Consider the following 21796-nt stretch of genomic DNA (forward strand, 5'->3'; position numbering starts at 1 on the left):
CTCCAGACACTGTCCTGGTTATTTGCGTCCCTCCCACCCGGCAGCAGGTCCCTCCATCAGGCTCATCACCACACGTCCCAGGTTCCTGGCAGGGTGGGAGCTGGCTGGCTGGCTCTGCTTCTCAAGGTGGCCTGGCCCTGAGATGCCACTTCCTGCTTTGGGACCTGGGGCCCCTCATTTTTCAAGCTCCTATTTTCAACCCGTGACCTTATTTATAGGGTTGCTCTGCAAGTTAGATGCCAGCATGCAGCTTAACTGCTTAGCTCCTGGTGTGTGGGAGGCATTCAACACCGGGGAACTGTCGTGATGGCTGGTGCTGCTGAGTGTGACGGAGGTGACAACGGTGACCCAGTGACCCCAGCTTTTCTCACCTCCCGAGGGCTGTGGAGGCCACACAGAAGAACGGAGAGAAAGGATCCCCCAAAGCATTGGCAGACCATGCACACTACCCACGGCGGGGCTTCCCGCCCCAGCACACTAGGCGGTCTCTGCCCACACCTCCTCCTGTGAAGTCCCCTTTGGTCTGAATCCCAACTCTGCCCTTTGGAGCTGCGTGTCCTTGGGGAAGTTGGTTAGCCTCTGAGTTTCACAGAGCTGGGGAGGAGAGAATGAAGAAAGCGCTGGCTGCTGGCCAGCAGGGGTCATGCCCCAGCCTGGCTCCTCCCACCAAGTCCTTCGCATCTGACACCTGTGGGACCCTGCGGCCTTTAGGACAAGAGGCGAGAGGCGTCTCCAGTCGTCAGCCAGTCCCCAGGTGGGAGAAGATTTGCAATTCAACACTCTGCTCTCTATCTGAGCCTTGTGACTTGGCTGAGCTCCTGGGGAAGCCACCTGCCGGGTTCAGTGTCCTGGGCCCAGCCTCCCTGCTCCCGAGGGCATGAAGGGAGCCGCTGGCGACATTCTTCTCCCAGGGCTTGGTGGTGGCGGTGAGGAGGTAGCTAGCATCCTGAGGGCGGGGCCATGGAGGAGCAGGCCCACACCTGTGGCTCCACCTGGGAGCCCTCGAAGGACAAGAACCACCCGGATTCACCCTGGTCATGGGTAAGGGCCGTGTGTGACCGTCCCTGGCTGAGTGGCACGGTGGGGGACCCGTGGGATCCTTTGGGCTGAGTGGGTGCCAGTTGGGATGCGTGTATCCACATTTCACCAAATAAGTGGTGGGACCGGCTGCTCCCCGGGGGCTCCTGTTTATAGAGGTTTTAGAACTTATTCAAGAATTAAGGACTTTGCTTTGCTTTGAATGGAAAATAAATAGTGATTGCTTTGATCCTCGAGATGGGCATACAGGGTGTTTTGAGGGCTCCCTGCTCCAGGCCCTTTGCTGGGGCCTTGCACTGTCTGTGTCCCCATGCAGTCATTGGACCCCACGTCTCAGAGTGTGGTGTCTGTGCTGTGGGCTCCCCTGGGTTCCACAGCCAGTGGCTATACCATCCTGCCTGTTCAGGTCTCGTCCCAGCTGCCAGGGCTTTTTGCTGGGGTGGGGAGGGGAGGTTGCGCATAAGTAGTTATTTTCCCTGAAAGCCCCCAACTTGAGTAGAGGGTGTTCGGCTCACATCCAGTGGGAGTGGTCCTGAGAACTCGGGCCACTGGCTGTCCCTTCCATGGGGCAGGGGTTTGACAGATAGTGGCCGGGTGAGCCGTGACCCTCCGCCTCCGGCCCTCGTAGGCAGACGGCTGGGCTGGCACTCCCGGGTTCAGAGGGGCTCCGTGGGCCTGGCAGCAGAGACAGCGGGGGCCTTCTGCCTCTCGGAGCAGAGTGAGGGGCGTGGCCCGCGTGGGGCAGACTGAGCCTCCTGGCTGGTGGTCACTTGTCACTCCAGCCAGGCTCACGCTCAGGGCAGCTTGCTCATGCCGAGATGCAGTGGGGACACCCACGGGAGAAAGGGGACTCAGATGCTGCTCCCTCCTCCGGGCCCTTTGGGCGAGTGAGGCTGAGTGGACGGAGGCCTGCAGAAGTCCCCCAGGGCTGATCCACGGCCCTGCCGCTGTGGGCTGAGGACAGGGCTGGGACCCCCTGCCCCGCCACCCCGGGGAGTGCTGTGGGGCCAGCCAGCCCCCCCATCTGATTAAAGAGCCTGGCTGTGTGGTGAGTGGGGCTCACGGGGCTGAGCCTTGCTTCCATTCCTGGAAATGCCCCGACACACAGCAGCCCAGTGCTGGTCGGGAAGTGTACCTGCCTCCCCACCAGGGGCAGCGTGGGGCTCCCGCAGAGCCCCCCACATCCACTCCAGTGACCGATGCTCCCCCAGCCCCGACACCCAGGTCTCAGTGCGGGTAGTGTCTCTCTCCTACGACCGGGCTGACGCCATCATTACCTTTGACAGCTGAGGAAACTGAGGCTATGAAGGCAGGACTTGCCCCCAGCAGCGCAGGGGCTGATGGGAGGGGGACAGGAAGCCACCCAGCCCTGGCCCTGGCCACCTCTAGACGCTGTGACCAGGGGAAGCCCTGGCAACACCCGTGTTCCGCTCATAGTTTTTGATTATTCCTTATTTTTCCTGGTTACGAAACTGTGCTGATCGCAGAGGATCTAGAATGTGCGGCAGAGTGTGGGTCAGAGGGTACGATTCCCGTCACCCCGCCGTGTATGCGTCTGGGTGCATGGCATACGGACTCTGCTCATTGCCCTGGAGCCTTGTTCTAATGCAGCCACAGGAGGGGCTTCAGGCCCAGCTCTTCGCCCCCTTTTATTCCATAAACTGGTCCAGCCCCTCACGGCGCCCCGTGGGCTTGACTCTACAGCCCCAGGTTAAAACCTTCAGTGGCCCCTGTGCTGTCCCATGGGGGCTGTTGTGTGGCACTGTGACTTTCCTTCCTGGGGGAGGTGGGCCGTGTGGTGGGGGCGGGGGTCCCTGGGAGGCGGGTTCTGGACTCTGGAGCAGCAGTGCTGGCCCCTGCAGGGCGTCCACCAGGCACAGAGTCCAAGGGGGCCCAGGACTTGGGCTTGGCTCCGACGTGCGCCGGTGCCTGGGAGAATCTGGTCTGCCCTGCTGAGGGGCAGCTGTGCGGTGGGGACGCTGGGAGCCCACAGGCTGCTCGGTGGGAGAGCTGGCCCCCCACCTAGCACTTGAGGCGGAGGAGGGCCTGGCCCAGGGGGGTCTTCAGCAGAGCAGAACGGGAAATCGAGGCAGGAAATCGAGGCAGACGCCCAGAGGGACTGACGGTACTGCGGGAGAGCCTAGGAGGGGGGTGCAGCTACCGTGTCTGGGAGCTCGGGCTGCACTGGCTGCTTCTGGGAAAAGGAAAAGTGGCTCAGCCATCGTGGGTGCTTCCGTCCTGGGGTGGGGAGAGGGCCGCTGGCAGCCCGGGCACCCTCAGAGACATGTGTTACGTTGGCACCATTCACCTGTGACTTCGGCCACGGCCTTTCCGAGAGTCTGTGGGGCTTGCCTTCCGGGCCCTAAGTGTGTGCAGAGCCATGTGGGGTGTGCAGAGAGGGGGATACCTGGCCCCCATTTCTGGGAGGTCAAAGCGGAATGTGAGCGGGTAGGCCTGTCCCCAGCCAGCTGTCAAGTTCATGGGGTCACCGATCAGGAGGAATTCCAACTGGCGGGGCCGGGGAAGGGGTCTCTGAGACACTGGCATTGGAGTCCCGCCTTGGAGAAGAGCAGGCTTTCCATACCCAGCGCCCACGGCGGCTGGAGCCTCCCGGGCTGAGGGCTGGGCCAGCCTGGGCGAAGACTGGCTGTGGGAGGAGGACGGGCTGTTCCCCTCCAGCGAGGTCTGCAGATCTTGTTCCCGGGATTTTATTTCTCCTTTGCTGGGACGTGCATGGCGACATCTGTCTTGGTCAGGCATCTAGGAGTGGCAGGAGGCAGATACTCAGGGCCAAAGACACAGGACCCAGAGTGAAGGAGGGGGGGTGTTGGGGGGGCAGAAGTTCAGGCCTGGGCTCAAGTCCCAGTTTTGCCTCTTACACGGTTCGATTTCCTGGAGACTCAGCTTTCTCACCTGCGACACTGGGATTACAACACCTGATAATAGAATGCTCGTGGGCATTTCGTAAATGGTAGCTGGTATTAACGACAGCACTAAGCCTGAAAGACGAGACCACCTGTAAATATGATGGGGAAGAAAAAGCAGGTCATCCCCGTGTGGACCACGGGGCTCAGCACCGTGAGGAGGAGACGCCCAAGCCCAGACCCATTCTCTGTGCACACAGGGCAGGACTCTTGGGGTCGTTTTCATCTGACCCTGAACCTCCGCTGTGTCTGGGCTGAGGGCCGTCAAACTGCAGTGAGGCGGCCTGGGGGGCAGCCTTTTGTGGCAGGTGGTCCCGGAGCTGGACCTGAGTGATGACAGGAGGGGCTGGGAAGGAGGGGGAATAAAAGAAGAGGCCTCTGAAGTGACGTCACAGGCGCCCACTTCCTCCCACAGACTCTCAGGTCAGGGGCTTTGCTGCCGAGAGGCGGGGGCAGGGCTGGGCTGCAGGTGTGCCCGCACCTGCTCTGCCAGCTCCCCTTCCCACCTCCTCCACGTCTCTCTCGGCCTTCAGTTCGTCCGTACAGTTGGGGCCGATAAACCTGATTTGCCAGCTTATGGTGAGGGTGAGTCGGCTGAATCTGTAAGAGTCATTATTTTTTGCTTAGCAGCTGCATGGACAACATAATGGAAGGACCTGTGGGTATGAATGCACTGAGATTCGATGCGAACTATGAACACAGGCTGGCGACCTGCTGGCCCTGGCTGTTCCGAGCCGGAGCCCTGGATCCGAGCGGCCTCTGGAGCCGGAGCCCTGCCAGAATGAGTCTGATGTGCGCCGCACGGCGGCTGGAGCAGGGCCCGCTAGGAGGTGTGACCATCTCGCCTCCCCGCCCACCCCCCAGGAGAACCTCAGTGACGATGATGCACTGAGGGACCCTGTGCACTGCCTGTGGCCCCGGGCGTGGCCTGACCATGATTCTCAGCACCTGCCCTCCCTGACACAGGACCCTTGCTACCAGTGACAATACCCGGACCCCTCCCTATAGATCTGGGGCAACTTGGGAGGGCGCGAAGACGGCGAGCTTGCTGTCCTCCTTCCTCAAACCTCCTTTGCTTTTCCCACGCCAACCCCCTCCTTGCCGGCCCCCACTTCCTCTCCACAGGCAGCGTAGTTGGAAGCCCCTGCAGGGCCGTTCAGCTCTGGTCTCACAGGCTGGAATTCTTTTCAGAGCAGCACAGAGAGACAGTCTCCGGGCCCCTGCTTGGTGGGCTGAGCCTTTCTGCTTGGCCATGGCTGGGAGGCTGGATACCTCCTGCAGGCCTTGCCTGTCCCCATGTACCCCACTCACCCCAGAGTGGGTGAGCCTTCAACTGCTGTCACCTGGGCCCAGTGTCCTGTCTCAGAAATGCCTCCAGAGGGCACTGTTCCACGGTGACCCAGGACAAGGCAGCCCTGGGCAGGGATGATGCCTCCCCCCAGCCCCGCTCTATGCAAGTGGAGGACAAATGGAAAATGAATTAATATATAAAACATTTCAGCCAACAGGAAGCGAGTTTTTTTTGGCATTCTGGGATGAACTCTCTTATTCTGAGGACAAGACAATTTGAACTTCAACATGGTTCAAACTAAAGGAAAAGGGGACTTGGCTAGCCGGGGAATCCCCTGATTTGACCTAGGCAGAAACTGAGTTTATTAATAGCCATTTGGTAGACACTTCACAGTTCACAGTGAAGCAAGACAGGATCGGGTTTCTGGGTTTTCTCCAATCAGAGATGCCCAGTGGGGGAGAGGTCACCATCCGGACAGAGAATGTGCGGGCGTCTTGTTTAATGTTATTTTGTAAATATTCGAGTTGTTCCCAGTTTATGGATACTCTAAAGCCCTTTCAAAAATGATAAATGTCCAGGTGTATTATTGTTTTTGATGTTTACTGAGAGCTTTCTCTGTGCCCGGGACCCTGAGAGAAGCTAGTGTGTGTCTCGTTTGGTTACCTCCCTGGCCCGAGGTCTCACGACTGCTTTGAAAGGCCATGCTCTCTCCACTGCAAATGTGCTGCCTTTGTACCTTTCCCTGCAGAGCATTTGCAGGAATGAACCCTAACTTTCCTGGGGACCCCTGCTCCCAGCCTGCCTATGTCTGCTTAGCTCTGATGCCCGGGGGCAGAGGTCTGGTTCCCAGCAGAGACCATGGTCACTTCCAACCCATCCTGGGACTCGATGGCTCTGCGTAGGATGATGGAGGAGGTGGGGTGGGGAGCAGCAGGACAGACACGGTTCTCCATGGGTCCCACCCTTGCGAATTTCTGAATGAACCAACACTTAATGATGTTTGGGATCCTTGGTGCTGGGTGGGAGGGGCCTCTTCTGAAGCTTGCGCTGAAAGCTGGTCCCACGGGAGTCCTGATAGCCACTCTCAGTCTCTAACATCAGAACCGAAGACCAGATATGCAGACGGCGTTCATGACCTTCCTGGGAGTCAGACAACTGACTTTCTGACTCTTAGTATATCTGTGTCAAATGTCCTTTCACTGGCTTCAAACCTGTCAATGTCCTCTGATCCTCAGATTCTTTTATGCGTTGTATTCATTTTGTTACACCCGAAAATCTGACCTGTTTGCTTTCCTTTTCTGACTCCGGCTGAATGGACAATTGACTAGAATACAGTTCCCCATTACATCTTTTGTTCTCCTTCAGCACCTTTTCCGACTGTACATTGAATTCCCATCGTTTTAGTGCTTCTCCTTCATTTTTAAACATATCCACTTAATGTCTAATTTAGTTTTAAATTTTTTTCTTTTTAAAATATTTTATTTCTTTTTTATCTTTAGAGAGAGGGGAAGGGAAGGAGAAAGAGAGGGAGAGAAACATCAATGTGTGGTTACCTCTCACATGCCCCACTGGGGACCAGGCCCGCTACCCAGGCATGTGCCCTGACCGGGAATTGAACTGTGACCCTTTGGTTAGCAGCCTGCACTCAATCCACTGAGCTACACCAGCCGGGGCCAGTTTGAAATTCTTCATTGTTTTTATTTTATTTTATTTTTTAAAATTTTTTTATTGATTATGCTGTTACAGTTGTTCTATTCCCCCTTTCATTCCCCTCCACCCTACCCTCCCATCCCCACCATTACCCCCCCACTTTAGTTTATGACCATGTGTCTCAAGTCCTTTAGATTCTATATTTCCCATGCTATTCTTGCCCCCCCTTCTATTTTCTATCTACTGTCTATGCTACTTATTTTCTGTACCTTCTCCCCCCTTCTCCTCCTCCCACTCCCCTGTTGCTAACCCTCCTTGAGATCTTCATTTCTATGTTTCCACTCCTGATCTAGCTGTCCTTTTAGTTTTCTTTTGTTTTAGGTGTGGTTGTTAATAACTGTGAGTTTGTTGTCCTTTCGCTGTTCATGTTTCTTTAACTTCTTTTTCTTAGATAAGTCCCTTTAACATTTCATGTAATAAGGGCTTGGTGATGATGAACTCCTTGAATTTGATCTTATCTGAGAAGCACTTTATCTGTCCTTCCATTCTAAATGAAAGTTTTGCTGGATAGAGCAATCTTGGTTGTAGGTCTTTGGATTTCATGACTTGGAAGACCTCTTTCCAGCCCCTTCTTGCCTGTAAGGTCTCTTTTGAGAAATCCTCTGACAGTCTCATGGGGACTCCTTTGTAGGTGACTGTCCCCTTATTTCTTGCTGCTTCTAGGATTCTCTCCTTCATTTTAATCTTGGCTAATGTAATTATGATGTGCCTTGGTGTGTTCCTTCTTGGGTCCAACTTCTTTGGGACTCTCTGAGCTTCCTGGATTTCCTGGAAGTCTATTTCCTTTGCCAGATTGGGGAAATTCTCCTTTATTATTTGTTCAAATAAGTTTTCCACTGGTGGCTGTGCCTTTCCCCCTTCTGGTACCCCTATAATTCGGATGTTGGAGCGTTTAAAGATGTCCTGGAGGTTCCTAAGACTCTCCTCATTTCTTTGAATTCTTGCTTCCTGACTCTTTTCTGTTTGGCCATTATTTGCTTTCTTCTGGTCCACTCCATTGATTTGAGTCCCAGGTTCCTTTTCATTGCTATTGGTGTCCTGTGCAATTCCATTCATTTCAATTAGTTTCGCCTTCATATATTTGTCTAATTTGTCGGTATAATCAACCAGTTCTGTGAGGATCCTGATGACCAGTGTTTTAAACAGTGCGTCTGAGAGTTTTGCTATTTCTTCATCGCTTAGATCTATGGGCGCTGGGGCTTTGAGAACCTTGCGACATTTTGGGTCTGTTCTGGCCCTTTAAGTGTGAGAAGCGGCGCCTTGGACTCCCAGGTCGCTGGGTTGTGACGCTGTATGTGGGGGCGTGGCCAGAGCGGGGAAATGGCGGCCCCCTCTGCTGTTTCTCACAGCTGGGTGAGGATCAGCGCCTTAGGTGGTTCACCTGGGCCGGGCCACTCAGAGTCGCTGGGTTATGACGCTGTATGTGGAGGTGGGGTCAGAGCGGGGAAATGGCGGCACCCTCCACTGCCGCTTGCCGCGGGGACCGCCGGCCCCTGGTCCAACCGCCCACTCCCTCGCCTGTCCGCCCGCGCACAAATGCGCGACCACAGTCAACACGCAGCACCGCTCCCCCGCTGTCTCCCCCGTGGTCGCTCACCTGGTGGCTCGCTCGGTCGCTCACTAGGTCCAACCCTGCGCCTGGCTTCCGTGCGTCTGGATTCCGCGCCTGAGTCCGTCGGACCGAGTTTTCCTGTGCAACCCCACTTCACCAGCCACTGGTTTCTCCCCTTACCGGTCAGGCTGAAGAATTTGTTGTTAACGGACTTCCAAAAAATTCAATTTTCCATGTTCTGGCTGTGTTTTCTGTTGCTAATATTTAGTTGTCTCTAAACTTGGTTGTGTGAGAAGGCAGGGCACATCCACCTATGCCTCCATCTTGGCGGAAGTAAATGAAATTCTTCATTGTTTTTATATGCCTGTAGGCTGACAGTTGTTCCCCTCCATAGTGAGGACATATTAGTCTCCTGTGAGACTTTTCAAGTCCATCCTTTGCCTTGTATGTTCTACGTTGTCAGTGTATTGCATGTGGATTCACTTTTATCTGCCTCTTCAAAGCTCAGAGCCTGCTTCCACTCACCTGTCACGTCTTCTCAGTTTTAGGAGATTTTCATATGTGGTTTCAAGAGCTTCTCCTCTGTGAGGTCATTGATTCCTTTACAGCACACTTCTCAGACACAAATGGTCTCTTTGTCCCTCTGACGTGCTCTGCTGGCTGAGGTCTTCCTTTCTACACTCCACTGTATGAATTCTCTCTTTTACTGCTTCTTGTTGGATTTTCTCTCCCACTATCTAGATATTTTTGTTTTCATTTAAATGACTACAGCTTTCATTTCCAAGATATCTAATTGGTTCCTTTCCCTAGCTACTGGGTAGTATTTAATTTTTGTTCCTTTCTGTTACATAGTTTCTATTTTTAGTGGAAGTTCTTCCTTAATCTATATCTTTAAGCATCCTCCTTATACTTTTTCACAGTCACTGTCAGCTGTTCGACGAAATGACTTGGATGTGAATTCATCTAAAAGTTTGTTTGTTTGCAGCATTTCTCAGCGTTATAGCTCTTCCTAAGTGTAAGAAGTTTTGCTCTGGAGCTCCTTTCGATGAGCATTTTATTTGTGGTGGTTACTTCCCTCCTCTAGCATTTATCTCACGCCCCGCCCAGTGCACTGAGGCCGGGTGATCTGAGGGCCATGCTCCCGGCCAGCGGCCTCCCCAGACCCGGGTGCTGCCCAGAGCCCCGGCCAGACCTGCAGGCCCCCCTTTGGGTGGTGACATTGGGGAAGTTTGGCGCACAGACTCTGAGCAGGGCAGCCTCTCAGTCTGATTCCTGTTTGAAAGGTCGTGTGGTCGTCCGTCCTCCCTCCATCCTCCAGAGCCTTAGCCCGAAGCAGTGGAGCTGCATTTTGAAGTCTCTTCCGCCAGCAGCAGGGACCACTTCCCATGTGAGGCTTCAGTGGGGAGTCTACTTCCTGTGCCCAGTCTCGTGTGTCCCTCCCCAGAGGGTGGACACACCCTTGGCTGCTGGACCCGAGCCTCGAGACCAGCACCTTTCCATTTCCCATCTGTCTTTGGTTCATGACACACTTGCCTTGTTTTTGAGCCTAATGGCATTGTTTTGTTTTATCCTGTCATAGACCCTGAGTTTGGGTCAGAGGGCAGGACTCCAGGTACAAATTCACTATACCATCTCTAACCATAACTCACAAACTGGCTTTCTACTTCAACCCAATATGGATAAAATGTCTAAGCAGGGACCTGTGAGAATACAGCCAGTGGCATGAACTCATCCGTCCCAGCTGATTTCCACATTCTTCAGGAATGTTAGTCTAACTGCCTGTACTTAGTGCAATAGGACCCTACCTGAGTTATCTTACTGATCCTTTAGGGCATCATGGGAGATTTTATCAGATGCCCTGTTGAAACCTTTGCATGCGCACGCAGACGATCGACCCCTGGTGGGGGAACCTGATTGTTCTATCAAGAATGAGCGGGTTTACTTTGCCAGAGTTGTGCTGTCTGGCACCTGCCCCTTTCTTACCAGTTGCCAATGGCTTTCCAATACTAAGAACAACTCACTTGGGGCTTGCAGGGTCAAGTACACATGGTGACCATGCCCTAAACAGAGCCTTGCCTCACTGTGTGTCCTCGGCAAATGGCATGTTCAAGGCAAAAAGTCATTACCCACCCCCAGGATTCAGAATATTTTTGCTTCCTGTGAAAGTGCCAGGAGAAAGTGTGGTCCTGTTTTCTTGCTTTGGCTCTGGCCCCATGTAAGTTCGCGCGTGTGATCTGGTCTATACAGTGGGCTGCCGTGAGGGTTCAAGGAGGTCATAGCATGCACCCCAAATACCAGACTCCCCTGGGAGCGTGGAGGGTTCCCAGGTTCTGCCACTAGAGATTTGATTCAGCAGGTCAGAGTGTGGCAGGAGAACATGTGTGTTGGCGCATTCTGCCGTGGATCCTGAGAAGTGAGCAGGTTTAGTCCCGAGCGGCAGTGTCTGTAAAGTGTTTAGCAAGTAGTGCTAGAAGCCCAGCAAGGGGTCCGTGCGGCACCCGCCTCTTGTCCCGTCTCCCGCATTTCTGTCCCTTCTCCCCTCCGAGGTCCACTCCCTCTCGGGTTGCTCAGTTTGTGTCCATGAGGGAAAACCACAGGCTGCAACTCGTGTACGTTGCTCTTCCCCAGACGTTTTCCTGCGATGAGATGGGAGGAAGCGCAATGTGTAGCCCAAAGTTTCACTTCAATTTTACCATCACGGGAGCAGAGGCTGTAGTCTCTTCGCTGTGTTTGGCCCCAGGATAGAGAGAGAAACAGGATCCCAAGATCCTGGGGTTATATCACAGCTGAGAAATGGAAGGTGTCAAGGCCAGCTGAAGTCGGAGAGAAATCTTATTTGGGTCAGGGGCCAGCCTTGCTCCTGTCCCTCAAATCACACTCGGGGGGCTTTCTCGGTACATTTGTCCAGTTGTGAGTGGGAGCTTTGGGGTCATCGGAACTGACAGGATGAAACGGTAGGTGGAGCTAGAGAGTCAGAAATAGAAAAGGCGGAGCTTGGTCCTGGGACTGCAGAAGGCCAGGCTGGGTGGTTAGTTGCCTGTGGAAAGGGCTCTCTGCCCCAGAATCTCTGAGCAAGTGGGTTTTTTTTTTAATACTATGGAATCCTGGAATCCCCATGGAATCAAATTTCTGGCACTGGGTGGTTGGCATGTTTAACAAGCTGCCAGTGTAACTCTGCTAGGTGGCCAGGTTTGGGACACACCAATCTAGGGATTCTGGAATGACCTGACTGGGATCCAGGCACTCCATTGAGTGCCCTGGTCTGGATCTAGAGCCTGTGCTGTTCAGAGTGTGGTCCTCAGACGAGCAGCAGCTGCGTGGCATTGCCCGGGAGCTGCTCAGAAATGCAGATGCTCAGGCCCCACCCCAGAACCTACATTCTTTTTCTTCAGGTGATACTTTTAAACAATTATTAGTTCTGCTATTAGAGTCATCCCAATTTTCCCCCCTTTGCCCCCTCCACCCCGTGCCCCGCCCCACGCCCTCAGGCCATCCCCACCCTGGTGTCCGTGTCCATGGACCTCTGTTCTTAACCAGACCCCCTCTGCTGCCTCAGGGCCCTGGGTGCTCGCCGGGGGCTGGCCTCCTGGCTGCTCCTGGAAGAACCGCCCACTCCAGAAGCCTGGCTCAGCTCCCACGTTTGCAAGCCCTGGGGTTTATCTGCCTTCCCGGCTGCAGCTGTACCCCTGGTAGCCTGGGGCCCGATGCACGGGTGCAGGAAGGAGCCCCTCTGGCCTTGCTGGGCTGAACCAGGAGTAGGGCTTTGGCTCCTGCCTCTCCCTGCCTTGGGTATCATTGCTTAGGGGTTTGGCCTGTCTCCCCAGCACGGGGGTGCGCAGTGTCTGCTGAACTGCGATGACTTGCTGGCTCCTTCCTTGCCTGCCACTGCTCGTGACTTGGCCAGGCCTGGCCCAGGGCAGGGACAGGTCACCGTTCCTGGAGGAGTGAGTGGGGAAGAGCTTGGTTGCCTGTCTTTGTGGCTGAAAACCTGACTCGCGCCCCATCAGTCGGCCTTGCCGGCCACGGGCACCCGCGGAGCTGGGGCGCCCAGACCCGGTGTCCCTCTCCATCTCCCATGCCACTCCTCCCAGAATGTCAGGGGAAGGAGGGGACAGGCCCAACTTGTCACACCTGCCTCAGCTTTGGCCAGCTTCCCAGCCCAGAGTCCAGCTTTGCTTACGTCCCTGGCTGGGGCTGGTGGTGGCCAGACTGTGTCACTGTGGCTAGCGCTGGCCGTGTTGTCATTTTTCTCTGAAGCAACAGACACACATTCCCTTCAGTGCCCCTCTCTACAGGTCCCAAGTCCCCAGGGGTTGGGTCTGTTGTCCCCGTCAGCTCAGCCTGTAGGGCACTGGGGTGAGCCAGTGGCTCTGGGGCACATCCTGTCCTGCAGTGTCCCGACGCCTAAGCCAGCACCACCCCTCTTGGCCGCTGCTGGCTCAGCAGCCTGGCCAGGGTCCAGCTTCACGGCAGTGGCCTCAGGGGACCAGCTTTTGAAGAACGGACTGGATGTACCCGAGGTCAAGGGCTTTCTCCGAGTTCTTTATTTCAAAGCCCTCCCCGGAACGAGGGCTGCTGACTGGCTCCCCAGCCACCCGCCTCTTCTGAGAAACGCAACAACAGTGTCACGTGGGTCTGATGTCTTCAGAGGCAGCTGTTTCTTCATGTTCCCGGCTAGTGAAACGCGTCTCCTTTTGAGTTCATGGGTCAGGTTTTTAACGGCTGGGCTTTCAGACAGCCCGATGCTGTGTCTGCAAATTCGGGAGCGCTGGCTGAGGGCAAGTAGGGGTTGGCCAGTAGCACAAAGGGGGACGGGGCTTTTAGAGTGGACGGAGCGTGTCAGCTCTGCGTGCGGCCCTGGGAAAATTACTCCAGCTTTCTGAATTTCGGCTTCTCCGGTGAAAAGCAGGATGGTGTCACCCACAATGCTCAGAGAAGAAGGGCGGGAACGGGCCAGGGACCTGGCACAGAGTGGGTGTGCATTACTATTGCACACTGAGGGGTGTGCACACGTGGCCATTGGTCTGCCTGGCTCCACAGGTGGAAATCCCTGTGAGTGCAGCTTCGAATGGTCGCAACGTCTCAGGTGTGACTACGGTGCTGGGCATGGTGTCCACAGATCGGTCACCCACAGTCAAGCATTCAGTCTGCCGCACGTGTAGCCCCAAGAGCCTGCCCAAGTGCAGAAGCACAGCCCTACGTCGGGAGCTTGACCAGCCTTGGTCAGGTGCACGGTGCCCGGGGCACTGTGGGTGGGCTGAGATCGAGGCCACCCAGAATCCCAGCTTGCGAGGCCGTCACCGGCTCTGTCATCCTGACCTCTGTCCCTGTCTCTGTCCTGGCCCAATGCCGCCGCTTCCTGCCTCCCTCATTGGCCGTTGCAGCGGCCTCTGTGCTTCCTCCCCCTGCCACTGAAGGCTTTGGGGGTGGACAGACCTGGCCAGGGTCAGGTCTCCACTCGGCCACTTCCACAGCACATGACCTTGGGCAGGTGACCTGAAGCTACTCTGAGCCTCAGTTTCTTCATTTCTAAGTTGACGCTGATGTAACTCCCTCACCGGGAGGCGGCAAGGTTTTAGGAGACACATGTATGGGTGACCGGTACAGGTCATGTGGCTGCGGCTCACCCTGTGGTGCCACGCCCAGAGCCACTGTGCATGCCTGGCCTTCCGGGCCCTCCTCTGTGCCTGCGGCTTGCGTCACATCGTCCCTCCCCTGGACAAAGCCTCCATCTTAGTCTTCAGCCAAAAGCTAAAAATAAACGAACAAAACCTTTAAAAAAACAAACGATAACTACAAGAACTCAGTGTTCTCGTCTGTAAAGGGCAGAGGCAAAATAGTTGCCTTATAGAGCCAATGTAAGAATCAGAAGAGAAACTACCGTGCAACACAAGAATGCACCGTACAAAAGGTAGTTGTGAGTCCTGGGCGCTGGTCAGGAACGGAAACTCAGGCGTAGGCGAGTGTCTCTGAACACAGGGCTTGCTTCCGCCTCCGTCACTCTACGTACGGGCTGAGGACACATTCCGGGCCTTCTCTACGCATCGACACCAGGGCCACTTGTCTGCCTACTTTTAGCCGGTCAGTGGGACTCAGTGGAATGCACGTGTGTGTCGGCCTCATTCGTGACTCCGTTTTCCATCTCTGCTTCTTTTTTCCTTTTATTCCTCACTGAACTGTTAACACAGGCAATACTGGGATGGACAGAATGTTCGTATGACCCCAAGTCCACGCACTTAAGCCGGAACCTCCAGTGCGGTGGTGTTTGGTGGTGGCGCCTTTGAGACTCAGAAAGGCTACCCAGCTCTCAGTGAGAGGACCGGCATTCAAACCCAAGTTCATTTTCTGCGTCCACTAAAATTGTAACAGTTGTTGCTCAGGGCTCAAAGGCTGGGCTTCCGAGCGCCTGTTAGACTGTTGAATGACCACAAATAGCTGTGGGGAAAATGAGCTCATTTCTTCTTAGCTTTGAGAGTAGTTATTGCGGGCACCCACGGGCGCACTGCTTCTGGTGCTCTTGTGCTTATGTCCAGTCTCCGAAGCCAGCCCGAACCCTTGGAGGAGCAGCACTGTCGCCCCCCTGGCAGTCAAATGCCCACAGCGCGGGCAACAGCAGGTTCACCGCTGTTCGTAGGGAAAATAATACAAGAGTTAATAAATTATAACACAAGAATAAGCTGTTTCGCGTAATCACGACTGCACGCCTACTTTTGTTCCCCCTCCTTCCCCGCATGTATTTGGTGTTTGGTTTGAAACTTGACCTTCCACCAGGACCAAACCCAGGCCTTGAGAGTTCGAACCGCTGCCTGACTCCGTAGCTTCTCTAGTGAGTGTGAAATCAGAGCAGCTGCCTGTGCATCCTGTGGAGTTTGGGTTGGATGGTCAGGGACATCTGCATTGTCTTGCACGGCTTTCTGCGGCCTGCTGTGCTGTCCGAGGGGGCTGAAATGCACTCCAGCGGGTGTGTCAAAGGCATCACTCGTTTAAACCAGGATTGAATTAACTGCCCAGTTAAGCGATTTATAGAGGAAGAAACCAACCGCCTACGACACTTTCCCAGTGAGGGTCCAGACTTGGGCAGAGCCCAGGAAGGCTCATCTGCCTTCTCTCCCAGCTTCTGGCTTACAGGAAACTGTACGCTTTTTATTCCGGAAGTGGTTCCAGGACTCTGCAACGCCCCGCCCCCCCCAAATCGATCCTGTGAGACACAGGCCTGAACGCCTCACCCATCCGTAGCTCCCCGCCACGTGCAGTCTGAAACCTCGGGGTTCTGGAGCCATGGCTGCGGACTCTGGTCCCCTTCCTTGATACCAACATACCGTTCTCTTCCGTCTCTTTACACACAGCCTCTGGCAACAGATCGTGCTTGAGAAGGGCATTTAAAAGAAAAGAAAGGAAAGGGTCCCGTTCCACCCATGTCTCCCGACTGTGGACCCATCTCCTGAAGTTTCACTGACAGGTTCTGTGTGCTCTGGGAGGGACGCGATGAAGGCATGAAGGAGGGGAGAGATCGGTGGCTTTAGGGTGCTCCGTGTCACAGAGACCCCACGCTGATGGCACGTGCTTGGAGAAGGGTCGCCACAGCCTTTTCCCCAATTGCCTTTCTTACTGAGCCATAGCTGGCAGACCACGGAACCCGCCATGTCCAAGTGCACAGTCCGTGGTGTTCAGGGCATTTCCAGTGTTGTGCTCTCATCCCCATGATCTAATTCCAGAACTTGTTCTTTCAGTAACTTCTCGTGGTTTTGTTTTGCAGATCCCCATAATGAGAGACCCCGGATGGATTCGAAACGTGTGGTCTTCAAACATCAACGTGAGTGAAGGTGCTGCGAATGCCCTAGTTGTACTTTTACCTTTCAGGGTGAGAGACAAGACTCTTGGACAAACCGTGGTTCATTGCCACGGGCAGGTGCGAGCTCCAGGCTGGCACCCCGTCATTTCAGCCGCGTCTGTGGAGCTGGCCTGTAGCCCTTTTCTCCAGTTTGATGGAGCTGAGAAGGTGCTGGTTAGTTTCTAATCCCCTGCATTCTCCCCTAGGCAGGGGTGTGGTTTCGTTGCCTCCCTGATTAGCAGTCACTCAGTGGCTCCCTAGTGTGGACAGGAGAGGTTCCCAGCAGCACCCCAGCCACTGTTACCCCACCGGGTAAGGTCAAGTGTATCCGATAAGATACAAGCAGCTGCCCACAGCCCCTCAAGGTCCGTTAGCAGATTCTGCCTTTTTCTCCTGTAATCTTTGGCACAGGCCCTTTGGTTGGTCTCTGTGACCCTGCTTAGTTAGCGCTTCGAACTTGGCCTTGCCCGTGGATGCTGTCTTTTGGGCTCCCCCTAGACCTCGAGTTCTGCAGCCTGGGGACACCACTTCCAGCTTCCAGACTCTCTTCATGGATCTGCCAGTCTGGGCCTTGGTTGTTGGGGAGGGATATTCGCATAAGCCCCCGCCGGTGGTCCCGGCCTGCTCCTCCAGTCCCTCTCTCCTAGGGCACGCACCTGGCCTGGAGCTAGACTTTCAGTGACATTGTACACCTTGCGATGCCCCACGTACCTTACACCTGAGGGCCTTGCCTGTGGACAGTAGATGTCAAGGAACAAGCTCCAGGGTGCAGGGGTTCACGGGAGGACTTTGGGGCTGGTCCAGGGATGAAGCGATATAGCCTGGAACCCTATTTGTCCCGCTGTGGCCTGTCCTCAGCTGTGGGGATGTAGAGCAAAAGTAACAACATTTAGTCTTTGCTCTTGAAGGGCTCACGGTCTGCGAGGGGCTCTGGAACAGAATGGGGACCAGGGGGTTTCCAGGGGGCACCTGAGGCCTAGTGCAGGGTGGGCCAGAGGAAGCAGCTTCCCCGCGGATGAAGAAAAAAGGCTCCGAGGGCTCCTGGCCCGGGGCTCTGTGCAGAGCAGAAATTCCATTTCCAAGGGGATTGGCAGGGATGGGGCCCAATCAGAGGGCAGGAACTCGGGCCAGCCGGCAGTTGGCGGCTGTTAGGCCTGAGGGCGGGGAGCCACCTCCATTGGGGAGAGGTGGGGCAGGAGGTCCTGGTAAGTGAGCCTCTCTCCTGTGGGTGGGCATGCAGGGGCAGCCTGGGGTGGGCTGAGGCTGCCCCCCAGGGCCAAGCCCCCATTCCCCAGACCCAGGTGGTGGCTGGGGCAGGAGCCCACGAGTCTGGTGCAGCTGCAGCCTCTGGCCCCGGGGCTGTGGGTCAGAGAGAGGCAGGTGGGGCAAGGCAGCCCACTTACTAGGCCTCGCCCAAGGGCCCTGGATGGGGCCTCCTCAGAGAGGGACCGGGCAGGAAGCCCTGGCAAGAAGAGGCTAAATGACAGCAGACTGTTACTGTCTGCGCAGAACTGGGTCAGGAGCCCAAAGCCCTGGTCACAGCTGTGCCACTCAGAGTGAGTGTGTCACTGGGCGAGTCGGGTAACTTCTCCGAGTGCCGTTTCATCCCTCCCGAGCACCTGGGGCGTTCCTTCAGTCCTGAACACGAAGGGCTGTCTGGTCACCACAGGGCTCCGCGGCTCCGCGCAGAAGTGGGTCTGGAGTCAGCGTGGGTGGGCGGAAGGTGTAGCAACGATGTCAGGAAAAATGCCTCTGATGGAGGCCAGCATCATGCAGAGTCTTGAAAGGGCCTGCGTTAGGCGGGCGTGGAAGTGGAGCCTGGTGCTCGTGGGGAGCTGGAGCTCCTGGGTGGTGGGCGTGGAAGAGGGGGAGGAAGCTCGGTCCTGGTGACCAGGGGGCCTGTTCCTCTTTCTAAGGTTCTTGGGCGTGATCCTACAGGTAGTGGGGGTTGCTGGTGGCATAGAAAGTGTTATGTAGGTGATGCTTCCTGAGATCTGCAGCCTTGTTAGAGCACGGTCATGGGGGGAGGGGGGCTGGAGACCCGAGTTCATTGCTGGGCTGGTTGAGTTTGAAGTGCCTGTGGTCCACCCGTGCGGAGGTGTCCAGCAGGTGCTTGGACGTGGGGTCTGGACTGGAAACCCTGACCTGCGTGGGGTCAGCAGGGGAGCAGCGTCACCGAAGGCAGGCAGAGTCCCTCAGGGAGAGCGGTGGCAGAGGGAGGCAGACAAGGGCATAGAGGCGGGGTTCCCGCCAAATTCTCTTCCGTCAAAGTATTTGGTAACTTTTATGCTGTTATTCTTAAAACGCAGGTTCGTAAGTTCCAAAAATGCTTGGTGATAAGGAAACTAGAAATGAAGGGGAGGTAAAACAGAGCAGAAGTAAGACTCGGAGTCTCCCTCTGCTCTTTGTCCCTGTCTCTCTCCTAGTTGCTCTGCAAATGTGCCAGGCACCAGGACTCAGGCATGTGTGTGCTGTGCGTGTGCTGGGTGCCAGGCACTGGCTTCAGGGTTGGGTATGCCACGGCTGGCCTTTCCCTTCAAGGGTTCACTAAACAGCAGAGGAGACGGTATACACCAGGGCACATGACAATGCTTTGTGAGGCGTGCCACTGTGGAGTCACACAAGGGCTCGTTAGGTACAGAGAAGCCAGTGACTAATTCTTCATGCACCTGGGGAATGTTTGGGCACAGGCTTCTCTAAGGGGTCTGGCTTTTGGGTCGAAGAATCCAGCCATGGGGTGCAGGACCCCAAGAAGTACACTCTCACCCCCCCATGTCCCTCCCTGCACACACGCACAGAGTCATTCAAGGCAAAGGGCCCCGGCATCGGCAGGGACAGGTGAGCGATGAAGTTTTCGCCAAAACTCCTAAGCAAGCTTGCCTGTCAGAATATTGGCACAGTTTGTTACATCAAGCCGGGACCACCCCTCCTGCTTGAGGCGTGCACCTTGGAAACACCTTCCACCCACCCTTGGCCACCCTCTGCTTCAACTGTGGCATTTTGAATAAGGGCGACCCTTCTCTGAATTCTGGATTATTCTGGCTCAGTTCCTGGAAACCGTATTTTCTTTATTTCTATTTCTTGTGGTCATTAGGTTTGACAGAGAACTGCATTGAAAATGTATCTTCCTGGAGGGAGCCCATTGTTGGAGGGGGAGGAAGTGAACTGTTTGTCTAGTTTTAAACTTATTTTTGAAAAATTGTATCAGAGTGATTCCCCCGTCTGGTTCCTAGAAAATGGACCAGGAAACACCTGGCTCACATGCAGCTGGTTGCCTCCTCCCGCCCCCCAGTCTGTGCTCGCACCCCCTCTGCACACCATCCTGAGGACCAGCCCCGACAGAGGACGCTCCGCCGATGCCCTGGGAGCATCCCTTGCGCACCCCTCGCCCTTTCTCACGCTCCGCCAGGGATGCTCCCACCCTGTGGCAGTGCGCGCTGACTCTGTCATCTCACAGACGGAGTTTTCCTTGGGGATGGGGAGTGGGTGTGTTGCCCCTGGGAGTGGTGTCCGCCTTTCTTCTTCACTGTCAGGGGAAACGGCTCCCACTGCTGGCCCGTGTCTTCCTGCCCCAGAGCACAAGCGCGGGCAAGGGCCGCAGCCCCTGCAGGTATCCCTGGTGACCCTCCGCGCTGTATCCGTTCTTCAGTCCCACCTCCCTGTGCACTCACCTTCCAGATTTCATTCAACACCCGTTCCACTGACGATGCCCCTTCTGCTGTGAGTTCTGAAGTTCAGAAGTTGCCCTGAAATTTAATATCTGGGAGTAAAGGGAAGATAAACATGTGTTTGTCTGGCCTGCACCACCTGCCATTTGCCCCAGGGTTTTCCTTTTTGTCCAGAATTGTCAATGGAGCTATTTTGTCAGGTGACATTTCCCGGGTTCCCATCTAGAAGTTCGCGGCAGCATCTTTTCTAGCCAGTTGCTTTTTTTCTGCAGTGTGGACCGTCACAGCCTCTCTCACAGCCCTCGTCTGGCATGGGCGAGTGACGGGCAGTACAACAGTGATGTGTTTTGTTAGGACTGCGTGGACAACCATTGTGTGGACAATGATCATTTCCTGTTCAGCAGGTTCTCCTGGTTCCCAGAGGTGTCCCAGGGCCCCGTGTCTCTTGTGCATGGACACGTTTGCAGTGTGGAGCTAAGCGGGCTCTCTGCACTCGCTACCCCCCCGCCCCCACTTCTCTGCCTCCACGTGGCACAGCCCGGATCCACGGAGGCTTCAGACAAACCCGGATACTGCCCCCAGTTCTTACCCCCCAGCCTTTTGCCACATCACCTCTGTGCTGGTCCAGTAAAGGCTGCAGGAGGCCAAGAAGTGGTGTCTCTATTATGTAGGCGGCAGTGCACGGAGCCGTGGTCCAGTCTGGGCTTAGATTAAAATGCCTTCTTCACCTGAGAAGATTCAGGTGGTCCAGGCTCAGACCCCGGTAGCTGACCTCCAGTTCTTCCACGTTCTCCTTGTTTCCGAGACTTTCTTTATCAGAGTTCAGTGCTTATTGATATGAAGACAAGATGAAGAAATAGTGTTATGTATGTAAAATGAACAAACAAAAGGAGCATCACGTTTTAGCATATACGAAGTCTGTCTGGAAAAAGTCCGCCCATCATTAATATAACGTGAATGGGTTACATGACATTGATGAAACCTGGCAGCCAAGGAGAGTGGACTGGAATGTGCATACGTGATCAAAGATGACTTCTCTGTGCTAGTCAAGGGCGGTAGATGCCCTTGAGTGAGCATCTGTACTGGGCGGCTGTTACAGTCAAGATGACTGAATGAGTAGAGCAACAAATATGCATCAAACTTTGCATTGACCTTGAACACTGCTCTGCGGAAACTATTCGGTTGGCTCAGAGGCTGCAGCTACGGGCAACTGGTGATTGGCAGCTTCATCACAACAACACACCTGCCCATGCATCACGTCTTATGCAGAGTTTTTTGGCAAAACATCAAATCACCCAGGTGACTCAGCCCCCCACCACCCCCACTGCCCCCACAGCCCAGATTTGGTGCTCTGCAACTTCTGGCTTTTCCCCAATCACCCTTGAAAGGGAAGAGATTTGAGACCACCAATGAGATCCAGGAAAATGTGACGGAGCAGCTGATGGCAAGTGGGAGAATGTGTGAGGTCCCAAGGTGTCTACTGGGAAGCGGACTGAGGTGTCATTGTCCTGTGCACAATGTTTCTTGTATCTTCCTCAATAAATGCCTCTATTTTTCATATTACATGGCTGGGCAGCTTCTGGACAGACCTTGTATTCTTAATCCTCCATCAGCCCAACCCCTTCCCCGACCCAAGGGGCCTCCTGGTGTGAACCTCCTGTCCGTGTTTTCTCCTGCTGAAAACACTGTCTTGTCTATTAGACCTTGACCTCTGTGAGGACAGAGGCGTCTCTTAATCACTCGCCTTGCCCACAGTTACGTGCTCAGAAACGGCTTGTTGCA

The 21796-nt window shown here is 55.1% G+C and overlaps 1 protein-coding gene across 2 annotated transcripts in view; it reads left to right on the forward strand.

The window, feature by feature from the left end:
- Positions 1-822: 822 nt before the first annotated feature.
- LPIN1 (lipin 1) overlaps positions 823-21796 on the forward strand; it is an 89690-nt gene continuing 68716 nt past the window's right edge. The window contains exons 1-2 of one of the 2 annotated variants that reach the window (XM_037151760.2): positions 823-1041; positions 16272-16328. In XM_037151760.2, the coding sequence (XP_037007655.2) occupies positions 961-1041; positions 16272-16328 (138 nt within the window). In that variant the 5' untranslated portion in view covers positions 823-960. The remainder of the gene's footprint in view (positions 1042-16271; positions 16329-21796) is intronic. The other variant, XM_053667172.1, reaches the window with a different exon arrangement.

This window comes from Artibeus jamaicensis, unplaced genomic scaffold (genome assembly GCF_021234435.1).
Source record: "Artibeus jamaicensis isolate MK-2021 breed Jamaican fruit bat unplaced genomic scaffold, CSHL_Jam_final contig_465, whole genome shotgun sequence".
In the NCBI taxonomy this organism is placed as follows: domain Eukaryota; kingdom Metazoa; phylum Chordata; class Mammalia; order Chiroptera; family Phyllostomidae; genus Artibeus; species Artibeus jamaicensis.